Raw genomic sequence first — 26,253 nt, 5'->3', positions numbered from 1 at the left:
ATGCACACAATCACATTCTTTATGACAACAATGAAAAAAAAATAAACATGTAAAACTAATTAATTGTAGACTCATTGATAGGTAAAACGCATATATTTGATATGCTGCGTTTAAAGAAACCTTGTGCAGTTTTTACAATAACAACTCGAGTTTTCCATCATTTCCTGGGATAACCTCATGGATACGACCAATAATCCATGAACAAAGGGGTAGATTATCTTCTTTAATTAAAACTAGTGTTCCTGGTTTAACATTGTTTTTTTCGAATAACCATTTACTTCTTTGCTGTAAATTATTTAGATAATCTCTTGACCATTTTTTCCAAATAGTTTGATTGATTTTTTGTATCCTTTGCCATCGAGAGAGTCGATTATCAGGAATGTTTGCAACAGGAAATTCCGGAATACTGTTTATGGGTCGCCCAATTAAAAAATGACTGGGAGTTAGGGTCTCAAAATCATTGGGGTCCGAAGAAAGGGGAAAAAGTGGTCTACTGTTTAATACACCTTCAATTTGGTTTATAACCGTTAAAAATTCCTCTAATGTTAATTTAGAGTTTCCAATAGTTCTTTTCAAATGGTGCTTAAAAGATTTAACTCCCGCCTCCCAAATGCCACCAAAATTTGGCGATCTGGGAGGAATAAATTTCCAAACAACGAATTCATGGGATAAATAAGAAGCAAGATTTTCTGAATTTTTAACAAGATCATGCAATTTTCTCAATTCAGATTGAGCACCAGTATAATTTGTGGCATTATCGGAAAATATAATAGAAGGCAAACCTCTTCTCGCGAAAAACCTTTTAAGGGTGGCAATTAATGCTTCTGCTGTCAAATCACTTACTATTTCCAAATGAATGGCACGAGTAATTAAACATACAAAAATTACAACATAGATTTTGTTTAAGATTCCCTTCCGCTGATTTTTATATTTAATAAGAAAGGGACCGCATAAATCGGTGCCAGTTTTTGAAAAAGGGGGGCTTATGGTAACTCTTTCTTTCGGTAAAGAAGCCATAATTTGCTGTTCTATTTTAGGTTTGGCTTTGAAACATGTTATGCAATCGTGAACGATTTTTCGAGCAGTGTTCCTACCATTTAGGGGCCAAAACTCTTGTCTAACACAATGAAGCAAAGTTTGCGCACCAACATGCAAATTTTTTAAATGAAAATATTGGAAAATTAAAGTAGTTATTTTATGATCTCTTGGAATTAGCAATGGGTGCTTTTGATCATAAGATAAATTCGAATTGTTGATTCTGCCCCCTACTCTAACTAAATCATTAGAATCGAGAAAAGGATTTAAATTACTTACGTGGCTGTCCTTCAATCTTTTTTTATTTTTTAATGCATGTATCTCCTTTCTAAATACAATTACCTGTACTAACTTTACTAGAGAAAGCTTTGCATGCTGAAGTTCCTCTCTAGTGATGGGACCAAACATCCTTTCCTGTTTCCGACAATTAGAAATGAACCTATAAATGTAACTCAAAATACGAATTAGTTTTACAAAATTATTACTTAAAGTGAGAAAACTATTAACAAAGTCTGAGTTGGAAGACAAAGTAAGAGTTATATTCGATGATTTTTTAAGTTCACGCTCATAAAGTTCACTGTTCAAATTTTCAATGGGTTGTTGATCTGTTGGTTGAATGTCTAAACTCGATGGTCCAGAAAACCACAAGTCCAGTGACACCAATTCAGAAGGATCGATTCCTCGCGAAATCAAGTCAGCAGGATTCTCCTCAGATGGTATATGTCTCCAGTGAAAATTATTTGAAAGTGTTTGAATTTTGGATACACGATTTCCAACAAATGTTTTTAATTGGTGCGGAGAAGAGTTAATCCAAGCCAATGCGATGGTAGAGTCTGAAAATAAAGTGACCTCTTTGATATCCATTCTTAAAGCAGCTATAACTTTTTGAACTAACTTAGCGAGCAAAAGGCATGCACATAACTCCAAACGAGGTACGGATATTGTTTTTAGAGGTGCAATTCTAGATTTACTGGCTAGGATTTTAAAGGCAGAGTTAGAACTGTCAGGATGAAGATATATCACAGCTCCGTAAGCCAAAGTGGAAGCATCAGCAAATCCAACGAGAGCAATTTTCTTAACTTTAGAGGTTAGAACATATCTGTCAATTCGAATGTTCTCTAAAGCTTTCAGGTTACTGACAAAACGATTCCATTCTAGAGCAATGTGATCCGGCAAAGTGTCATCCCAATTAAGGTTTTGAGTCCAAAGTTTTTGAAGCATTATCTTAGCTCTACTGATGACGGGTCCAAGAAAGCCAATTGGATCATACAACCTAGCAATGACTGACAATACATCTCGTTTGGTATAGGTTGATTGCTGGGACACGCATACTTTGAAAGTGAACTTGTCTTGTCCCGGTTGCCAAATTATACCTAGTGTTTTAGTAGATTCTTCAGTCTCGAAAGAGAATTGTTCGTTAAAGTTGCTGTCATTGATCAAGTCCCTGGAATTCGAGTTCCATTTGTGCAAGGTCATGCCACAACTATCAAACATTTTTACCAATTGAGTCTTTAACTCTAAAGCCGATTCAAGATCTGTTGATCCAGTAACTACATCGTCCATGTATAAATCAGAAAGAACAATTTCTGAAGCAAGAGGGTAATTCAACTGTTCATCCATTGCTAACTGCTTCAATGTTCTAATGGCCAGAAATGGAGCGTTTTTTGTTCCATACGTAATTGTTTTCATTCTGAATACTGTAGGCACTTCGTCTTCTTGAGTTTTCCACAAAATTCTCAATAAATCTCTTTGAGACGGATCGATTAATATTTGACGAAACATCTTCCTAATATCAGCTGTTAAGGCAATCTTGTGTTTTCGAAATCGAACAATCAAATCAAAAACGTTTTCTCTTACTTCTCCAGTTAGCAATATGTCATTTAAGCTTTGACCTGTCGATGTAGGCGTAGAGGCATTAAATACGACTCTTAGTTTTGTAGAAGTTTTGTCCGGGCGAAAAATGCCATGGTGTGGCATATAATATGATGAAGAAGGTAAAACATCATCTACAACCTTTTCCATATGATTTAAATTTTCGTATTCATTTATGAATTCACAATAAAGTTTCTTCATTTCAGGATTGGTGTTCAATCTTCTCACGGTCTGATTCAAGCGTTTCTGAGCTAAATAACGAGATTCTCCTATAGTTTCCAGCGCTTCCTCACGAATAGGCATTTTGACCATGTAACGACCGCTTTCTACTCTTTTATGATTCTTTTGAAAGTGACTTTCGCAAAATGCTTCTTCATCACTCAAAATTCGGGAATTATCTATTTCTTCAATTTCCCAAAATTTCTTAATGCTATTTTCAATGTTTTCTGCACGATAAACTAAATTACAATAATGTTTTGGATGTTTGGATTCAAATGAACCACTAGCAATAAAACCAAAAACAGAATCTTGAAATGTTAAGTTTTCTGAAGTGCGATATTTATTTTCTTTAATGACTTCAAAAAAATGTTCAGCACCTAAGATCATATCAATTTTTCCAGCCTTAGCGAAAGAGGGATCAGCTAATATTAAATGATTGGGAATAATAATGTTCTGTAAATTCAAAGTGTCAGATGGAATTAAATCCGTAATTTTATTGACTACTAAAAATTCAGTGCGAAGCGAAAACGATGAATCTTTATTAGAAACAAGAGCATTCAATTTATATTTAACATTTGTTTCATTTCCTCCTAACCCACTTATTGGAATATTTATTCTTTCTTTTTTCAATTCGATTTTGTTTGCGAAATCCGAAGTCATAATGTTTACCATACTTCCACTATCCAACAATAAACGTCCTTGAACGAAACAGTTACTCACAGGATTCCATATCCAAGCTAGAGCCGTTGCGAGAATTATGTTTTTATTTCTACAAGTGTTTGTAGTAGCGAACACATGAGATATTAAAGTATCATTCGAAACATTATTTATGTCCTGAGAAGTTGGATTACAGACTGGCGCCTGCGATTCTTGCTCTATTAGAGATTCCGAATGAATCTCCGTTTGGCGAAAATTATTTTCCCTGCGATGCAATAAGGAATTATGCTTAGCTTGACAGAATTTGCATGTAAATTTCGATGGACAGGAATTCAGTTTATGTGATGCATTTAAACAATTAATGCACAGATTATTTTTCTTAACAACATCAAATCTGAGTATTGGTGACATTTTTAAAAAAGAGGGACAGTTGTAAATTAAATGGTCCTTTGAACACAAATGGCATTTATTGCAATTCGATTTCACAACAAAGTTGCGTGCTTTGTTTTGATGTTGAATATTCTTAGCTTTATTCACAAAAAAGTTTCCCTGAAGATTTTCTAATGTTTGACATCTTTTTTGAATAAATTCCATAAATGTATTGAATTTTGGAAGTTCAGTAGAAGTTAAACTCATTTCATACTGTTTGCGACTTTCCTTATCCAATTTTTGAACAGTTATGTTAATTATTAATTGTTCAACAAGATCATTAGTTTCCAATTTCATTAATTTTAAACCTCTTAAACTTTTATTTAAAGTATCAATTAAATGTCTCAAATCTTTATAAGATTCAACAGAAATTTTTTCAAAATTCAAAATGTTCGAGATATAATTGTTTACAATTAAACGAGTATTTTCAAATCTTTCTTTTAGGATTTTCATCAAGGATTCAAAAGTATCTTCTGGTGTTTCAATATATTTAGCGTCACCTTTTAAAGCTGAACGCAAATAAAACAATTTCAGCATGCTATTTAAAGACTGATTTTCAGTTATCAAACTATCAAATTGAAGCTTAAAGTTATTCCAATTTTCGATTTTTCCATCAAAACAAGGCAAGCAAATATCTGGCAATTTAACATTTATTTTACTATTACTTAATTGTTCATTGTTATGCAAATGAGAAATATTAGAACTTCTTGAATGAAAAAGTCTTTGTAAGCTTACCTTGCAAGATTCTATCTGTTCTTCCATTTCATCAAAATGGGATTGATAAGCTTCTAATTCTTCATCCTTCAAAATTGAATAATAATCCAGTTTTAAAACTTCAATTTCTTGAAGAATTAATCCTATGCTATCGATACGAGATTGCAGTTCGAGACAATCAGCCTCATTTCCATTTGTAGAAATAAAGCTTTCCAACCTAGTTATTTTGCTTTTAGAGCTACCACGACGACGATTCAATTGTTTTAAGCTCTTTTCATATTGTTCCTCAGTGTCAGTCATTTTTGCAAATCAAAAATGTATCAAACGAAGTTATGACGAAACGAAAACGAAAGTTGATCAAAATTGTTATTTTCAAATTATATCAGGTTTGAATTCCGGGTAGACAGGAACATGTTGAGGGGGTCGATATGCGGACTGTATTTACGATTGATTAAGTACAAACGATAACTATTTAACAATTTATTAACAAACGATGAATGACGCCATTTGAAGACGTCCGACGATATCAAAAACAAAAACAACAAGAGCTCTTCTTTTCGCCAAATGAAAAGACAAACGAAGCCAAAGCCGATAGAGGCGCCAACAGGGGGGAAATTAGTTTTAAACTATTTTCAAGAAAATACTTTATAGATGAACAAAACAATAAAATTGCAGGAAAACAAATATAAAAATAAATACAAATATACAAATATAAAAAAAATAACAAAAAAAAAAAATTAAAAAGTAAATGAAATGCTACCAACAATGTTAGTATATAGTTGAAACCCGTTTCAGCAAATTCCAAGGGACTGAAGCAATTGCTATGCAATAAGGAAAATTTTTTAAACCAATATTACGAATTTTAACATTAACCAATATTATTCTGCTGCTTTTGAATTTTTCCAATAAAAAAATTAATAAATGCTTTACAGTTTTGACATATTTGTACTCCACATCAAGGAAAATATCGATGTAATATTTTAAAGCTCACAAAAACTATTAAATTAAAACAAACAACGAATTTATTAACACTTACTTATCAGACAAATAAGTAATCTGTAATTTTTTCTGTACAAACTTCTCCAAACTTTCTGTATGTTCAAACTAAGTATTCAAAAAGTTTTTTATGCATATAAATATCACTCTACAGCTTCCAAATTGGACAGTGTTTGTGAAGCTGTATGCTCAAAAAGTTTTTAATCAACACATTGTGTATTCTTGGAAAAAAATATATAAGTGTCTTGATCAGGACAGGAAAGATGAATTATTGTTTACTTTTGCTTTTGTTAAATTGAATAATCAATTTTGTAATGGCGGTATTTTATATACATTGTGTCTATGGAAATTCGTTTGGGGATTCAGAAAGTATTCGTTACATTTTTTTCTTTGCTATTTCGGATTTCACTAAAATGGGATTTGACTGCACAACTAAAATATGTTTAACTATGAATACAAAGTATTTAGTTTATTAAATGTGTCATGAGATCTAAAAGGAAAATATTCCTATAAGGACTTCAGTCACTGAAAAAAAATAGTACATAAGAGAATAAAAATATTCAAATGTTAAAAACAAAATAATTCAATTTTTAGCATTTAAAAAGTGACATCAATATTTGAATACCTTTGTTTTATAGGATTCTGTTTGCTTCAAATTTTCGTTCAATAAATCCCAATAGCTTTTAGTAATTTTATTTACATCTTCTTTACTTAAAACATTTTCAGTCTGCCAAAATAAACAAAAAAATATTCCTTTTTAATATGATTCAACAGTCTTAATTTATAAAAACAACAAACTGTAAAATGCTTTTTTATGGGTAGGAGTAGCCATAAAGTATTTCATAATTACAAAAAAAAAAACATTTCTGAATATAGAGTTAGTGCATTAAACATAAATATATAAATGATGAAGTAAAATTATTCTTAAAATTTTAGAAGTAATTATCTATATTTGATACAAATAAAAAAACTAAGTGAAAACTTTAGATCCTATAATTAAGATAAGAGTGAAAAAGGATGAAATAAAACTTAATGCTTTAATTAATATTTAGTTAAAAACTTCATGATTCAAAAACGTAAACCTAATTTGAAGTTACTTGAAAAATTAAGAAATATTACCAACTAAGAAAAATGTTTTTACAAAATCAAATATTGTTTATTAAAAATAAATCCTAAAATATATGAAAATTGAAGTAAAATATAAAAAATAACTTTGAGGAAAGAAAATGTATTGTTTATCACAATGGATAGTAAAGAAAATGGATTGTTTATCATAACACAAACATTGAGCAAAATTATATTTAAAAAAATATAACTAATAAACCTCAAAAAATGTCATAACTATAAGTTCTTTTAACGGCAAAAAGTTTAGTGAAATGCTTACAATTAAACTTTCAGCATAAATGTCAGGAACACTTTTGCGGGAGTGGATAATTTTGTACATTAATGGATTTGTGAATGTTGGGTCATCCACTTCATTATGACCCCAACGCCTAAAACAAAACATGTCAACCAGAACATCTTTCTTGAATTCTTGCCTGTATTTAAATGCAAGCTTTGTTGCCTTAACCACATCCTACAGAAGCAAATAAAGAAAACAATATTTTAAAAACATTAAAAAAAACTGTCATAATTAATCAATATGAAACAGAAGGTGCCCAAAAATAATGAAATTTTTTTAACCATCTTACTAAACTAGAAAACTACTGGATTATTAAATGCACTAAATGTTGCAGCCATTTTTTTCAGCCTGAAGCATTTTTTGCATTTTGCTGAGAAATAAGTTTCTACAATAAAATAAAAATATTTAATCTAAAATTAAACAAACAAAACAAAATTAAAAAGGGAAACTTTGAAAATATTGAATAAATTTTTTTAAAAAAATTAGGCATACATAATTTTGAATTATAAATGCCTAACAAATATTAAAATCAACTTTTTCTCAATAAAAAAGTTGCATCGTGAGGTTTTTGAATTTTGTATATTTTTATTGAAAAAAGTTAAAAGTATATATATATACATAATATAGTATATGTATAATATAGTATATATAGTATAATATAGTATAAGTATAGTATAATATAGTATAATATAGTATAGTATAATATAGTATAGTATAATATAGTATAGTATAATATAGTATATATATAATATAGTATAATATAGTATATATATATACATAATCTAAAAATTAAACAAAACAAAAATTAAAAAGGAAAACTTTGAAAATATTGAATAAATTTTTAAAAAAAAATTAGGCATACATAATTTTGAATTATAAATGCCTAACAAATATTAAAATCAACTTTTTCTCAATAAAAAAGTTGCGTCGTGAGGTTTTTGAATTTTGCATATTTTTATTGAAAAAAGTTAAAAGTAATCAAATTTTTAATTCAGACCTCTTTGACTGCAGATGTTTAGTTACCAAATTTAATTGCATTTAATCAAGCAACTATATTCTAACTATATCAAGCTAACTATATTGAATAACACCGCTTACATAATTTATTATTATTCTTGCATATTCTTTACTAAAAAAATAATTAAAAAAAACATTTATGTAAACAGGGGTAGCAGCAAAGTTTTTTTAAAATTTTAGGGAAATTTTAGGAACTTTCTCAAAAAATTTTAGGTAAATTTTAGGGGTAATATATGATTTTGCTAGGATAAAAACAGGTCACACCGTAGTTTATTACATAACAGAAGATTATTCTTATTCATCTATACATATAAATAATTGCAAGCCATAAAATAAAGTTCTGAAACTTATTAAGTCAAGAATGAAATATCTAAAGTGTAAAAATGAAGTTTAATAAGGTAAAGGGTAATAAAATAAAGTTTTGATTAAGAAGGTAAAAATTAAAGCTTGTCTTTATAAAATAAAGAAGTATTCTATTTTAGAGAGGAAGGTTCTTTTTTTTCTTCTTTTTTTTAATTATTATAGAATCAATAGAATTTTAAATTATAAAGGTATGCAGATTCTGAACTATTTTTTTTTAATACTTTTATTGTTTATATAATCATCACATGAAAAAGTGAATTGTTTACCGTATATATAACTTTAGTTAGCAATATTTTTGTTATGATTTCCTTCAATTTTATCTGACATTAAATGTATTTTTTTATAAATGATTTTGGAAACTTTTCTGTGTACTTTAATTGTACTTATAAATATCAGAGATATGAGAATTTGAATTGTTTAAAGTAACTGCCAATTTAAGACAGTATTATTTTTGTTAATATTTAAGTTGATACAATTTTTATCTGGCATATTTTTACTTCATAGATGATTAAATCATTTTCTGTATACTTAATCTGATCTGATAAGGATGGGAAAGAAATGAAATAGTGAATTTTTTTAATATATGTATATATATCGCTTATAATAATTTTAAGTTCGTAATGTTTTAGTCAAATATTTCTTAATTTTTTATTTAGCGTTGCATTTTAGTTTACAAATTGTTTTGGATTTAATAAAGTATTTTTAATTTTTCCAAATTGGTGTTAATTTGTTTGTTTTTTTTCTCTTGATTTATTCTCACTTTTGCCTGTCCCTGAATAATGCACTTAATTTTTGATAGGTAATATGTAAAGTTGAAAAAAAATTATTGTTTGATATTATAAGATTTCAAATCAGCAATTTATTTTAGAAGTTAGAGAAACACAAATTTGAATGATCATTTAATTTTGAGTCTCTTTGACAAAAGTTAGCCTCTTCCAGTTTCAAAAACAGTCAACTCTGATTCTAATTTTGTTAAGCTGACCAGTTCCTTCAGATATCAAGTTTTGTGCAACAGTCATCTCCACAATGTTTTGCCTTCCTGCAGCTTTTTTCAACCTTTCTGTTCCTTCTTTTATGAGACCTGAAGCTAATTCTTTATTTTTTTTTCAATTCATTGATTTTTTGATTATTTTCGCTAATCTGCAAATCAAAATCATTTTTTTTTCTATTTTCTTCCCTTTCCAGTTCTCCCTTTGCAATTTTTTCATTTTCTTTTTTATGCTTATCTTCCGCTTCTTTTAATTTGCTAATATATTCTTGATATGATTTGTGAGATTCCTTTACTGCTCTCAATAGTGTTGTTGTGATAGGCACCTTCAACACTCCTACATAATTTCGAATGGTATCTTTGACTAGTCTAAGAGACACAATAGTATTTTCATGGTGACTCACATTAAGCATTGCTTTATTTATCGAAAAACCTCTCTCAGGATTAGAATTCCCATGTGGCAAAATAAAAACAGTTTTGATTAATATAGTTAAATCTTTATATTTCAAATTATTGCTTTTGCCTTTCAAAAGAAACAATTCTCTCCAATATCCATCAACTCGCTTTATTTCAGATGGGCAGTCACGTCAAAAATAAGAAGTTTCCATTCTTCCCTGACATTATCAATAAACTCATTGGAAAAGAGTTTAAATAACGAGCTATTCTTGTAATTTCATGGAAACCTTTTGAGTTATCATTTGATTCAACTCTTGGCTGAAAAATTTCTAAGTCTTTAAAAAACTGGTCAAAAAAAGGTTAATTTGATTTCAAATAATTAACTGCTTTAATCAATGCAGAATGAGCATTTAGGAGAATATTTTTCTTTTCACTTTGTGCTAATTTAATTAAAAAACCTTTTGCTGACATACCTATTTTGACCGAAGACGATTTCTTCCAATTTTAACCATTATTAATTTCAATGTCCCTTAAATCTGTGCCTTCCTTAACTGCAGCAACATCATCTTTTATGAATTGCATCATAACTTGCCTGATTAGCTTATTCATTCCACTAAACAGCAAGCGTATTTTAGGGGATTCGCTTTGAAAACATAAAGAAAAGGTTTCAAAGTGCTTATGGGTATAAGCAATAAAAGCTAAAAAGCATAAGGTTGTTGGCTCTCTTAAATTAAATACGTTTATATTTGCTCGAAGAACTTAGTTGCCTATCGAGCAATTTTTGTTTAGGTAAAAAACATAAAAATAGTCCGAGATATTTGCCCATTGCTCAACTAGCCGTTGAGCAACAGGGCCGGCTATAAGCCATCTACTATTAACATGTCTCAATAAAAACTGAGCAGTCACTTCTTCCATATGTTTAAAATCTTCCAATCAATCCGTCTGGAATTTTGTTCCTCTTTTTCCCATAGCATCAATTTAAAAATAACAAATAAACCATGATGGAGAAGGATTTCAGAACTACGCTGAACGAGGAGAGACAGGTGGGGGGTAAGGCCATGTCGTCTGAGAAGGGAAAATAACCACGTGATAAAGAAAGCCAATCACTCGCCTGAATGTCGACACACCGCCGCTCGTTGTCTTTCCTCCCCACCCTCCTTTCCTTGCAGGAAGCAATGACGTAAACAAAATCGGTTGAAAAGAAAGGCGCAGCATTTTCGTTTTCTCTGTGATTTATCCCTATAACTCTAATTTTTTAGGAACAGCAACAAAATTTTAGCAGATTTTTAGGAATTTTAGGGTTTGCACATAGTTTTAGGAATTTTAGGGGGAATGCGACCCCTGATGTAAAGATAGAAAACACAACAAGAAATGATAGAGAGAAAAAAAACAAATCTTCTACATCATTCTTTTGATTGAAACAAAAGCGACTTGAGTGAATAAATTAAAAAAGAAAAAACACTGTACAAGTCAACGTTACTGTCATAACAAAACAAAAAAACTTGTTTTACATATTTTTATCCACAGAATAAAATAATTATGACCTATGAAAAGAAATAGAACTTCACACAGTAAACCTATTAGACATTTTTTTATCTATGCATATAAATAAGGTTTATACTCATTTTGTCTTTTATACAGCTTTGCAGTTTATCCTTTTCCTACCCTACTCACATTTTTTAAACAAAATATGGATTTTCTATAGGTCCATTGAACATTGGAGCAGGTTAAATTTGTCAATTAACAGAGTGAATGAAAACTGTTAGCAAATTCTAGATGTGATAATAATTTAAATATTGTTTAGACAGGGTGCGTAGTCAAATCTTTCAACAAAAAATAAGCATCGTTTAAGTACTTTTTAAGCACTCAAAAAATATTTTTAAGCACTTTATACATTAACAAAATGCAAAATAATTTTCAAAGATTTTACATGATCATGATAAAATAACTAGTTTCTGACCAAGAACTCTTTTCTTGACTATATTAGCCCTTAAAAAATGATTAAGAAATTTTTCGGTTCGATTTCAGAAAGTGGAAAATGAAGCCTGAAATTGAGAATATCTTACAAAATGCAACAGAGTTGCCCACAAGAGTGCAATAATTTCACTGAACCCAGCTCAGTCGACACACATGCGGACTCGTAAGTATTTCATCAAACATGTAAAATGATTGGTACTTTCATACACTATGAACTGATGGTATGCCAAAAGGGATTGCTGAATGAATAGTTAAAAAGTTGAATAGAACAATGCGAAAAGCACGCTTTTGCATAATAACTGGCGAAAATCGACATGATAAAGAAAAAATCCCATTTTCAAAAAGGGAAAATTAAGCACTTTTTAAAAACATCCAATGAAAAAAGCACCTTTAAGGGCTTTTAAAAAATGAATATCGAAAATAAGAACCTTTAAGCACTTTAAAAAAACGCTTCGCACCATGTTAGAATAAAAAGAGTTCTGAAAAATATATTCATTTTAAGAAATTATAAATTAAAGAAATTTATATTACTTTTATACCTCTTGCTAAATTTTCAAAAGTACAATAAAACATTTCAGTCACCCTAAATTTTTATAATATATTTATGGTGATTATAATGAACATTAAAATTTAAAAAAATAAAAAATCAATAAATAGCAAAGTAAACAAATTTTTTTTAAATATTAACTAAAAATTAAAACTAAATATGTTTTTTAAAAATATATAAAATACACTCCATTACAAGTTAAGAAAAGACCATTGAGGTATAGGATTCAAGTCATCCACAACTGCATATACAGTACAGAACCCGTTATCCGGAAATCAGAAAACCGGAAAACCAAAAAACCGGAACGAAATTCGATAAATTCTCCCGCAATTTTTAAAAAAAAAATTTTTTTTCCTCATAAGATTATAGGATTTTTCTTTCTTTTTTAAAAGATGTTTACCTTACCATCATTTCAGAAATAGTCATTAGTGTATTACCTCATCGTTTTTTCTTATTTTTAAGATTATTTCCAAATATTTTTTTTTTTAGTTGGGTTTAACACTAAAAAAAACGGCTTTTTGTAGCTATTCAGAAAACCGGAAAAATCAGTTATCCGGAATAGCGATAGTCCCGATCGTTCCGGATAATCGGTTCTCTACTGTAGTTCCATTTTATTCCATTATCAAATTATACAAATATGCCTTCAAAACAATATAAAAGCTTTTAAAAGTTAAACACGTCGGACAGAAATTTAATTTCTGCTATCTTTTAGGATAGACATCATAGAAATATTTAAAAAAAGGTTACAGTTTCGCAGTCTTACAGGATATATTTCAATAAATGAGAACATTCGTTCGTGGAAAAGAAACAACTATATGATGTTGCAAGAGCATTGGACTTGATTGGACCACTAAAAATAGCTGACAAGCCCTTAACAAATCTAATGCGAAATAAAGAAGTTTCACTATTCCACTGAAGAAGAAAATAATCTGCAAGAAACAATATTTATTATTCTTTCATCAGTTTGTTTAAATGGGAGCAGTAAGGTGCATATTTGTTAAGATTCCTAGACAAAATGTTTATTAACACTTTCTACTTGTTAATTGATTATTCAATATGTTTTGTTTTTGTCTTTTTACACGATTTAAGAAAGCAAGTAAAAAGATGGCTGTGCAATGCCGTTTCAAGAATTGGCGATGTTGATATTCAATCGGGCTGGGACCTTGACAGCCATTTGGAGTGCACTTAGATGCAAACAGGCACTCTCCATAGGGATAATGATTTTTTCTTAACTTGCAGCAGAGAATAGATTTTTTTTAAAAAAAATTTATAAAATAAGTTTTTAAAATATTGTATTTAATGAACCAGTGGGATAATAAATGACTTGTTTCATCTTACTTAAATTACATACTACAAAATATTACATCGAGCAACCATATTTAATAAAACATTAAAAATACTGATAAATAATTATAGAACAAAAATATATATTGGCAATTAAGTAGCAAAAATGTGTTTCGACTTGATTTCAAATATTTTGCATATAATTATCATTTTGATATCATGTAAAAAGAGATTAATTTTAATCTCTATAAAGGATGTAATATTATTTAAAGTATATTACGCTCTAAATTAATTCAGATATAAAAACTTTTTTTAAAAAATAAGATTTACTTAACCTCAGGAGAATCTCCATTGACATGTATTATAGGAGAGGAAATCATTTTCATCAAGTCACTGGAGTAAATAGAAGAGCTTTAAAAAAAGAAAAAATAGAAATAAGAAATCACAGTGAAAACAATAAAATCTTTAACTTTTAAAAAATTTTTCTATATTTATAAATGCCCAGAATATAACACAAGAAAACTATTTAAAATATAAAGTGTCATTAAATGTAGGAATTAGAATGGCTTATCTATACATAAAGTTATTTGTTACAACTTATTATGAGTTAATTTATATGTATGTAACATAAAAAGCTTCTATTAATCTTTTTAGCTTCTTCGCTATAAAACAAATCCTAATTAATTATTCAAATCGAAATGCTTTCTCACACTTTTAAAAGCCACATCCTGTTCTTAAATCTATTTTTGGCCCAAGTATGCATTAATTAAAATAAAGACATTTTCCCCTTTAATCTTCGAGGGAATCATTTGACCTATTTCATAAACCAATAGTAATTTCTAAGACTTTGCAAGATTTTTCCTAACATATAATCAATAAGCACAACTTTTCGTACACACTTTCATGACTGCTCTGTCTAATAATTAATAAATAAATTTTGTACCCTCCTTCCCTACCTAAGACCTGTTTTAATCCTTCCACTCCGCAACGACGTTATATATATTTAGTAATTATAATTTATTTATGTTCTCAGTTCTATTTGGTTATGTTTTCATAGATTTAAATTTTCATGAACTTTTATTCTTTTCTATTTTAATCTTATTTTGTTATGTTTTTCTTTTCTCAATGTTCTCATTTGCTCCTGTCTTTATGTGGTGTAGAAGTACTGAACTCTGGCCGTTGGAAATAAAAAAATTTTAATCTTATTCAAGAAATTAACAAAGTAAATTCCACATGAAATTTTAATACTATAAAAAATTGAAGTTTTTTTAATTTTATCAGTAGTATTTTTGCTACAGCAAAAGAGCCTTCTCTCCCTTTTTTAAAACAAGAATCGATGCTTATGAGGATATTAAGTTCAAATACTACCATTTAAAAATAAAATTAACTTAAAAAAAGTTATTTCAAATGATTGCTTAAAAATTATACAAAGGAAAAATAAATAATGCAGAAAATATTAAATATATTACCTGCCCCTTTCCTGTGGGGTAGTAAAACCAACTTGGTTATTTACTATTAAATGAATAGACCCACCAGTAGTAAAATGAGGCACATTTGAGACTGCAAGAGTTTCCATGACAACACCCTAAAAGTAGAAATCAATAGTTAATATGGCATGATAGTGGAAAATCTGGAGTAAAAATTTCAGAGTAGACAAAATTACAAAAATAACACCTGAAGAAGAACATCTGCATCACTTAACAGGTGACAAATGGGTAAATGAAAAGATGAAAATACATATTTATTTTTAAATGCAAGATTAGAAGACATTAAAATATTAATTTTAATTACACAGAAGCAAAATCTCACTTGGAAGAAAGATATGCTGATAACATCAGGGGTGATTGTGACATAAAGTGAAAAACCCTGAAAATTTCATGTGCAAAATCTCAATATCAATCTATGCACCATACATGTTTCATTTTTAACATAATTTTTTAAACTAAGATTTATAATTAAATTAACTACCAATGAAGTGACCATTTCAAGAAAAAACTTAGCTTTTAAAAATAGCGATATTGGATTTAAAAAAAATTTAATTTGAATTGTGATATTGGATTTCAAAATCGCATGGATATGAATTGCGATATTGAATTTTAAAAATGCAAAACACAATATTGAATTCTTAGATGGAGTGAATGCGAACCACAATGTATGATATTTAACGCATGAATACGAATTGTAATATTAGAACGCGTGAATACGAATCACAACTTTGGATTATAAACTTGCGTGAATACAAATCGCGAAATTGGATTTAAAAAACGTGTGAATACAAATCACAATATTCATTTAAAAAAAACGTGAATACGAATCACGATGTGCGATTTTTAAATTGTGTAACTTTTAAATCAGGTAAATACGAAAATCATTGTTTGACATTAAATTTGTGTGAATATGAATCGTGAGATTAGTAGATTCCAGCGCAGTTCCAAATATCCAAAACGCAACAATCCATCAAAGCAAAGGAATCAAATTGGTGGAAAAATCACATGTACTCAAATGTCTCGTTAATGCGACTTGGCGAAAGTTTAAAAATTTAAATTTCAGAATGCGGAATTCCGAAAAAATAGTTCGGATTATAAGTTTAAGATTTGCGAAAGTCCTCAAACCAATAGTCTTGAGATGCATGAAATTTCGCAAAATTCGCGAAAAAATCATAAGCCCTGTTCTTAGTTTTTAGACCCGGAAGAATGATATGAAAAACCCGGATTACAATCACCCCTTTAACTCAACAGAATGACAGGATATGATTGATAAGTAAGTAAAATAAGAATGAAATGATTTATAAACAAGGAGAAATTTCATCCAAACATACAAAGTGTACTTCGAAATAACAAGAAAAAATAAAATTTTCACAAATTACTAAATCATATTTTATTCAAGTATAGTAAAAATTTAATAGGTAAAAAAATTTTTAAAAAAAAATCAAGTTGCTTTAAGCCACTTGCTAGAAACTGTATGAATAAAGAAACGTTATGTAAGAATTTGTAGCAGACAATAAAAGTTTTTTTTTATTTTCATTTATTTACACAAAATAAAATGCAATGTGTGTTTTCATTTCATTAAATTAAACAAATTTAAAAAAAAAATAAAATAGACGATTAGAGTTTTTCATATTGAATATTATAAATTCATTTTTACTGCTAAAATTAACTTTTTTATAGCAGCTAAATCTAGTTATATATTTGAACTTCGTGTGCTTGAATTTTTGATCTCAAGTGTGTCGTGGATTAAGCAATGGAAAAATGACACATTTAAAAATATCATCATAGTACGAAACTTAAATTCTTTATCTCAGCTTTAATAATTTTGCTATGACGACCGCACGCAACACTATCACTTAAAGAGCGCAATAATATCACTTAAAAAAAGGTTCAATAAAAATGTAAGAAAGTCCTATGAAAACTAACTGCACTCAAACACTTAATGATTGAATCTATTAATTAAAATACTAAAATTAAAAGAAAAAAGAAAAATATACTTTATCAGTAGAGAGTTGTAGATTTGAAAATGTCTAGAAGCGTTATACCAATCTGAGAAATAATCATAATATGTAAGAAATATTAATAAACATTACAATACAAAAATATTTCTAAAGCTTGCACATTTTTCTTTTTCATTAAATATTTCATTAATATTCTATTTCATTAAGTTTTCATTTTAAAACAAATGGTTGAACTACGTTTGCTTAGAAAATAATATATTTTGAGAACATTTCTTTAAATATTTAAAATTTTTGAATGAAATTTGAATTTTTCCTTGTTTATATATATATAATCTTGATGTTTTCTTAGTTACAAAGTTTTAAAAATAATTTGCAATCTAGCAGGCAGTAAGCAAATATAAATGATTCAAGAGCCACATATAATCCCTTAACTACAGGTTGTGCACAACATCATTAAATGGTATTAAAATCAAAAAGAAAATAATAATGAGAATTAATAAACAAAACAATTACTACTAAAAAAACAAAATTATTTACAATAAAATAAAAATTGAACCAATTTCACCTGGCCAGAGAAAGATGCATCTCCATGAACCTGAATAGGCAAAACTGGGTATTTTATGTTACTATCACTCTGTTCTGAGTAGTCAGCTGCTTTCATGGTTTGTAAACGACTGCGAGCATACCCAGCTACCACAGGTGAAATTGCCTTAGTATAAATTAAATAATATGTGGTTACAAAATATTCAAATGAATAAATACATAAAAATATATTAATGGAGTTAATTAATTTAAAAAATAATTTAAAACTAACAATATTAAAATTAATCCTTCAAAACAAAACTCTTATTTTGCCTTCTTGCAATACAAACCAGTTTTTACCCATCTTACTCAAAGAGAGTGTGTAGTAGAAAAAATATGTACAATTTTTCATAATCTTAATTATAATTAGAGGCTTAGACATAATAATGGAAGTAGAAGAATAACAGAAACGGATCAATTTATTTTCAATAGATAATTTTATTAATGAAAAATACTTGGTATTCTACAGTAGTATAATAAATGCATCATAAAAATGTATGCCGCATTTATTAAAACATTCTAAGATCTATTTCTGACATATATTCTGATTAAATTGTATTTCGAATTTCTACATACTTATTGCGTTCTAATATACTTGCATTGTGCCACTTAAATTGACTAAAAGCAAGCAGAAAATAATGAGAATATTTGTAAAATAACAAAGATGTTAATGCACATTTATATCAAATAAATTTTGTAACTGAAACTAACAACTACAATTGAACTCGTTATTTAATTGCATCAGTCTCAGTACTATAAAAATACACACACAGGATTTTCAGTGACTGTCAATCCCCATTATGATCTCTAAAAGAAACGGTGAACTACTGTTTACATATTATGATATGAGAAGCATTCTTGCACCATAAATTGCAATAAATTCACATATAAACTTGAATATTCAGTATTTATGCTTTTTTTTTAATCTTAGAGTTATCATTTTAGTGCATGTTTAAAAAATTTACTTTCTGATAAATTTCATAATGAATCAAATTATTTCTATCAATTGCTTATAAAAATAGTCAAATTCAACAATGTTTTGAAATAAAAAAAAGTGCTTAAAATTAATATACACAAGCTTTTAAAAAAATCCATAAAATTAGAATGCATGGACATTAAAACTTACTTCTAAATGTGAAGGATTGGGAAGCAATGTGACATGCACATTAGAATTATTATGCTCATAATCCACAGAACTTGCTAAAGCAAAATCATAAAAATAAGTATGCGTAAAATAAATAATAAATAAATTTAAAAACACATTTCTAAAAATAAACTAAAAAAGTCTTGTATTTCATGCAGGATGCAAGGTTCATTGATTTAAATCAAAATCCTTTAATTAAAAAATTTACAAAATATGTTAATATGAGATCTTAAATTTTTTTCATTGATTTTAAAAGTTTTTAAAATGTTTTGTAAATATATTGCTGTGTTTATAGAATTCAATTAGTAAAACTATATTATCACTTTTTTTTGTAATAAGTTATAGCATGTTCAAAATGAAATTTTAAACATTTTATAATATCTTATAAAAATCTTATTAATTATCTATATAAAAATTTTATAATCTTGGGGATATTGGTATCCAAACTAAGAACAAAGTAAAAATTTAATTCAGTTATGGAATATACATTTCTTAAAATTGACCAAAGGAGAAAAGAAAATCTGAGAAATCAGTTAATATTTTTCGCCAGCTTTTCAGTAGTTAATACTGGTGTATTTTATTCCATTTTCAATAAACTTGAATCGTGAATGTAATAAACAATTTTTAATGTATTAATATAATTTGAAATTTGTTTATTTGATTCATTTTTAATATTATTTCAATTATAATAATATTTTTAAAATTTAACTACTTATAAATGAAAGGTCTTAAAATATCTTTGAAAAAATAAAAAAATAAAATAATTTTGGATAAAAAAAAAATTGATTTAAATCAAATCACGCTTGTTGATTCTTCTAAAAAGAATCACAAATCTTGATTTCATGCAACAACAAAAAAAAGTGCTAGTGTACAATAACTAGAGGCATGGCTTTAAGTAGTCATTTGTCAAACACTGTTTCAGCAATCATTTTGCATTTATTAAATTTCTAAAAATATTTAAAGAATCTACAGCAGCAATCGGAATAACAGAATATCATTATGGTTTTAACAAAAGAAAGTCACTATCTAAGAAAACCTAAATAGCTGAAAGAGTATTAAAAGTAAATGATTTACAGTATTAGAACAGGTAATGCATGCAGTTTTATTCATTCAACAGCTTTTTTGTTTTTGATGCATAAATGTATTAAAGAACTTTTGATACAGTTAGTGTTATTTTTTTTAATAAATTTTTGATATTCGCAATATTTTTTGAATGAATGGACTAACATTCAAATAAACAAATTATATAAATATTACACAACTGATCTGCATACAGATCTACAGATGCATGAATTATTTTTAAATGCAATTAATGTATTTTAATACTTCAAGTAGCAATTCTAGATTCAATTTTGGGTACAATCTGGTTGTTCAACCTTCACATAGAGGTACAGTTCTTCTTATACTGTTCAATAAAAAAAAAAATTTGGATAGAATAACAAATAAAATTTATGAATCTTGGCTATAAATGAAAAAAACTGATTATATTTCAAGAACAAGCTATATTTTTAGTCTTATTGTTAAAGGAAATTATTTTCCAATTTTATTGTTATTTTAGAACTCTTTTACTAACCCTTTTTTTTTAAAAGTACCAAAGGTAATTAATTGTATAAATCTGAAAAAGAAAAGAAAAACACTTAACTAAATTTTATGATTTAGTATGAAAGTTTAAACTCACAATGTGACCACATTCTCTGCTTTAGTGCAGTTGTACAAAATTTTAATCAATAGCAAAAGCAGAAATACATTTAACTTTAATATGAGACAAAATCATTAAAATAAATAGCATTTAATTACATACACGCATTGTACATGATCATTGATATTATTATGACCATTCAAAAGTTATTTATAAAATAATGCTTCTTATTCATAAGAATTTCAATGAGAACTATATAAAAGACTGATATTAGAAGTACAATAAAATAAAATAAGAGAATGAGAGAGAGAAAAGAAAATATAAGTAAACACTTACTTAGATGTGATAAAACGTCACCAGTTGTTTTTACATCTGGAGGAAATTCAGAAAGTCCTGACATCTAAAATGTATTTTAAAACACAGTGATATGTTGTGAATATTTAATAAACATTTAATTTAAAATTAACAACTAATCAATACAAAAAATAATTAGCTAACGAATTAAACTAACTCAATTCAAGAATTAAACACAGCTGTTAAATAAAAATAAATATACAATGACACAGTGGTTACAGCACTGAGTTACCATAGTGAAATATTAAGAATTTATTCCACGTAGGCAAAGTTCACCCAAATTTAGATCAATAGGTTCCAGCTTGCTGGAGATAAAAATCCAGGGGCTGGCCACAATTTTGAGACGGCCACCATCATGGTGCTAGTCTCAAAATTGTGAAGCCTTAACCACCATGATTCCTTCGGCTGTCAATTGGTTGTTTTAGAAATACTTTACTTTTCTAGTGTTAATAAGAATGAAAGAAATTGTCTTAATTTTCTTTGGCACAGTATAAAATTTCAATTATTTCTTTTAACAGTTTCATTTTTTAATAAATTTATTAGCACATAATAAATTTATTAATGCATAATAAATGTATTGATAAAAACTTAAATATGAGTGTATTAGAAAAACGCAGCTTTAAATATTAAACACAACATTGCTAATTTAAAACAGCATTGAAAATAATTTCAACTGATTTTTACCTTCTGAAACATGGCAACAGGAGGAAACTTCAAAAGTCCAGTTAAAAGAGCTAGTCGACCTCTATGAGCAATTCCAATCTGAACATCTTTCACACCATCTGAGTGAAAATGAATAAACAAATAAATAAAATAATTAAAAAACATCCTTACATATAAAGTATAGATTCACAGTATTTAGGCTAACCATAAGATACATTTGCTTATAGATAAGAGATTAAAGTAGATTGAAAACATATCTACAATCTCTATTATTTTAGTATTTATGTTTCATATGGTGGAAAAAGCAAAAATAAAATAGGATTCATGAATTTTATTTGCATGATTTTTCTCAGTTCTGTGACTTCTTTTAATTCTTCCTCTTATAACCTTCAAATTATAATTTTTAAATTATAATTTTAAATTTTTTTTATACCTAATACTCCTTAAATATTATTTTATTTCACTTTTTAGCAATTCTATAACATTGAAAAATATTTTTCTTTCACAGTTCTACTACTGTAATGTATTTTGATGAGTTAAAACTTTGTACATAAAATTAATCAAAGAAAACCGAATTATTTTAATAACAAGGTTTGAATGTTTTATTACAAAATAATATCAATTTAATTATCCACTCCTGCATTTCATTAACCTTAGAATAAACTTTGGAGGAACAATATCATTTTGATTGTAAAGATTATTTATATATATATATTTTTTTTAACAAATAATGTAGTAAATTAAAAACTACCTTCAATTCACAATTTCAGGTTTTGCTCTAATGAAGGTTTGAATGTTTCATTACAAAACAATATAAATTTAATTCTCCACTACTGCATTCCTTTAACCTTAGAATGAACTTTGGGAACAATATCATTTTGATTGTAAAGTGTATTTTACTTTTTTTTTTTTAACAAATAAGGTAGCAAATTAAAAACTACCTTCAATTCACAATTTCAGGTTTGGTTCTAATGAACTAATTTCCATGAATGGAGCATTAGCAGAAAAAATATCTCTCTCTGCTTTAATCCTCAGACACTTTTTTCACAAATTTCTGGGAATGCAGAAATTATTTATTTATTAGGGTCAATATGATTAAAATCACTTAATTTAAATCAGCTAATAATTTAAAAAATTATTGATTCAAATCAATTGTTTTTTAAAGCATCAATTTAAGTATTAAAAAAATTACACAATATAATTTAAGAATATATTTTTAAAACAAAGCTTTTTTTAAAGTCAGATTTTATAGATAAAGGTTTTATCTGGAGAAATAACAAAAAGGGATGCTTATAAATTACTATTTGATGTTCAAAATAGAATAATAAATAAAAAAGATTTTAAATTTATTAACATAAAGTGTATTAATAATATGGATAAAACTGGAATGATCAACATACTAGGCTCAAGTAACGTTTATAGGTTCACCAGGTACACTGAAACTTTGGTACTTGAACCTAGTATGTTGATTACATCACAGAAGTTCAAGTACCGAAGTTTCAGTGTACCTTGCAAACTGAGAAAAAAAAATCTGAATATTATTGTCATAAGATTTTTATATGCTGGACCTCAGAAGGTTAAAATAAATTTTCAATTATAAGCTGCTTCAATTATTAACTAGTTTGATGCTAAAATATTCTAAACGACTATGATAATACTGTAAACTGAGGTCAAGGTTAACTAATTTAAATTATTAATTAACTTCACTAAAAAAAGACACATACCTATGCAACATTGATTCAAAATTTCTATAAAGAAAGCAATCATACTTTCAGCACCTTCTCCTCCATATCTCTTCACAGTAGAAAATTTAGTAGCCAAAAAGTTTTCAAAAACCTATAATATACTACCTCAAAATTAACACTAAAATAATTCCAAAATATTTTATTAAAATATTAAATGTCACAATATTTTCATTGAAGTTATTATAAAAAAATGAACTGTAGAAATTTCCTTGCTTCAAGTTAAGTGTCCAAAATAAATTTTCTTACCTGAGACTTTATAAGTTCCTGAGCTAAATTTTGTCTTTCAAAATTAGAAAATTGAGTTTCTAATTGGATTTTTTCAAATTCTTTTACAAGCCAATCTTTTTCGTGTTCCTAAAACAAAAAAATAAAAAATTCTTTTTTTTCATTAAAAATAATAAATAGGACAAATGATAAATATTTTAAAGTAACTTAATTCATTATTTTATACTAAGTACACACAGGTATTTCAAAATTATAAAATACTAGAAGTATATTTTCATTTAAGGTATATTCATTAAGGTACATTCATAAGGTGTATTCATTAAGGTATATTTTCATTTACTTATTTAAATGTACTAGTATAATTCTTTAATATAGCTTGTATCTACACAACAACTCACAAATTTCAACATTAAAACCATTTAAAATACGGTACTCCATTGCAATACATGTAGAGGTGTTGCTAATAAAACTGCTTCCATTCGTCAAAATGAGGACAAAAATGTCATTTTCACACATCGTAAAAAAAATTTAAAAATTCAAATTTTTTTCTTAAATTCTAATTTTTAAAATTAAAATTTTTTAAAAATTTAACAAGTCAAAATCAAATGTAGGAAATGATAATATGGAATGGAAATTATATTGGTTCTAAAATTTTGGAAAACTAACTTAGAATATGTCTTGATTTTGTGGGACAAGGACCACTTTTAAAGGGGTTATTTTGATAAAGGAATGATTTAAGATAAAAGTAATGAAATATTCATTTTGGCTTGAATAAAAGATGAGATATATTTTATATACATATCTTTTTGTTTTAAAAAACAAAGATTGCATTTAAAACAATAAGTGGCTGTATATAGATATTTATTTATTATTGTCATTATCTAATGTTTCGTATATAATAAATAGCTACTTTATTGGGTTATTAAAAAGAATAAAAAGCATTATTGTGTTGTTTATTACCTCTAAGTGTTGTACCTCAATTCCAATTTTATTGCAATATATTTTTTCGATTAAAGGCAAAAGCTCAGAAATTGGTAATTCATACGGAAGAGATGAGAAGATTTTCGATAGTGAAATCTTTTCAGAACTGTTGTTACTAAATCCATAATTCACTGGATCAAGAACAGGTAAGTACCTATATAAAATTTTTGAACATAATTTAAATATATGAAAATAAACCAGACGATAAGGTAATATACATTATAAACTACATGTAAATTCTATTTTAAATTAACTCTTTCCTTTAGATTTAAAAATACAAATTTTTATGCAGAAGACTTAAAATTAATTTTTATAATAAAGATCTCAAACTATAATTCTATATAAGCTTCGTTTTTAAAAAAATATTCAGTAAGGAAATTAACTGATGATTTTATTTTTCAATCAAATTTTATTTAATAACTTCTAATAATTTTTTTTCTTAAAAAAATCTATATTTCATTAAATCATGTAAAATTGTTTAAAAAATTAATAAAATTACACAAACCGTTTTTGAAACGAATTAAAACATATTTCAAAACTCAAATTTGATTTTTAAAAAAACAAGAGTTCTAGAAATGAAATTTTTTTAATGAAAACATAATAATTAAAAATCTTTTAAATAGCACCAAACATTAATGAATAAGAAATTGTACCATATTACTAATATGGAAATTACTAATAGCAATATTTCATTTCATTAAAAAAAAACTAATGATTTTCAAATTAAAAATCATAAATATATTAAAAACAAGGATAAACTACGAACTTTTTTTCAGGATTCCTCAAGGGATTTAAAAATGCTATTCTATGTCCATGATTTCTGTAAGCTTCAAGAATTTGGTAAATGCTACTTCCATAATTTTTGTTAGGAAGGTTTTCTGTAAAAAGAAATAGACATAATAATGACAGTTTGATACATGAATTATACAATGGTAAAGAAATATTTGGTTAAACATTAGAAACCCATAAAACTTAGTGATTTTGACAGAATCAATCAGAGAGTAATTTTCCATGAGGGTGTTCAGAAATTCAAAGGTGAGAATTTAAAGTGAGGTTAAATGTAAAACTGGTGTCTAATATTTATGCTCCATAAATATTTTAAAGAATTAAAAATTTGTAATGTATTTTTAAATTTAAAACTTGTTATGGAGAAATGGGAAAATGACAGTTCAATTAATCACAAATTCCTCATTCGGAGAACGTTAGGAAGAAATTTATAACGCACTTTTTGTATCATGCAATCACGCTTATCACTGCAAATTTTAGAATTTTGTATAGTTAAAGCAGCAAAAAAATGATTATTTATTTAAATATAAGCTCTTCATTACCAGAGTTAACATTATCGTTTGATTTCGGTTTGAATCCATATACACCGAGGGAGGAATGATATTTACAAGAAAATTGTTTTATCTGAAAAAATTTAAATTTTAATAACCGATTCATAATGCAAACAAATATGACGTCCCCACATGTGATTTTGTTTTGGTTTTGCTATTCATTATTTAAGCACTTTTGGTGCAAAATAACGAAAATGAATATCGCCAAAGAAGGTTGCTATAATATGTGGGAACACTTC

At 27.2% G+C, this 26,253-nt stretch overlaps 1 protein-coding gene across 1 annotated transcript in view; it reads right to left on the bottom strand.

Annotated features, from left to right (window-relative positions):
- LOC107447474 (2-oxoadipate dehydrogenase complex component E1) overlaps positions 1-26,225 on the bottom strand; it is a 42,607-nt gene extending 16,382 nt beyond the window's left edge. Inside the window, exons 1-13 of the mRNA XM_087165626.1 lie at positions 26,006-26,225; positions 25,444-25,555; positions 24,657-24,831; positions 23,718-23,825; positions 23,451-23,562; positions 21,748-21,845; positions 21,046-21,109; positions 19,053-19,126; positions 17,910-18,053; positions 15,366-15,481; positions 14,232-14,307; positions 7,307-7,498; positions 6,548-6,649 (exon numbers count right to left, since the gene is read on the bottom strand). Of these exons, the coding sequence (XP_087021752.1) occupies positions 6,548-6,649; positions 7,307-7,498; positions 14,232-14,307; positions 15,366-15,481; positions 17,910-18,053; positions 19,053-19,126; positions 21,046-21,109; positions 21,748-21,845; positions 23,451-23,562; positions 23,718-23,825; positions 24,657-24,831; positions 25,444-25,555; positions 26,006-26,120 (1,488 nt within the window). The 5' untranslated portion in view covers positions 26,121-26,225. The remainder of the gene's footprint in view (positions 1-6,547; positions 6,650-7,306; positions 7,499-14,231; positions 14,308-15,365; positions 15,482-17,909; positions 18,054-19,052; positions 19,127-21,045; positions 21,110-21,747; positions 21,846-23,450; positions 23,563-23,717; positions 23,826-24,656; positions 24,832-25,443; positions 25,556-26,005) is intronic.
- Between the last annotated feature and the right edge of the window lie 28 nt (positions 26,226-26,253).

This window comes from Parasteatoda tepidariorum, chromosome 6, assembly GCF_982258835.1.
Source record: "Parasteatoda tepidariorum strain Cologne lab strain chromosome 6, Ptep-v5.0, whole genome shotgun sequence".
Lineage (NCBI taxonomy): Eukaryota > Metazoa > Arthropoda > Arachnida > Araneae > Theridiidae > Parasteatoda > Parasteatoda tepidariorum.
Note: the sequence above shows the minus strand (reverse complement) of the source record. Positions and strands in the feature narration are given on the sequence as shown.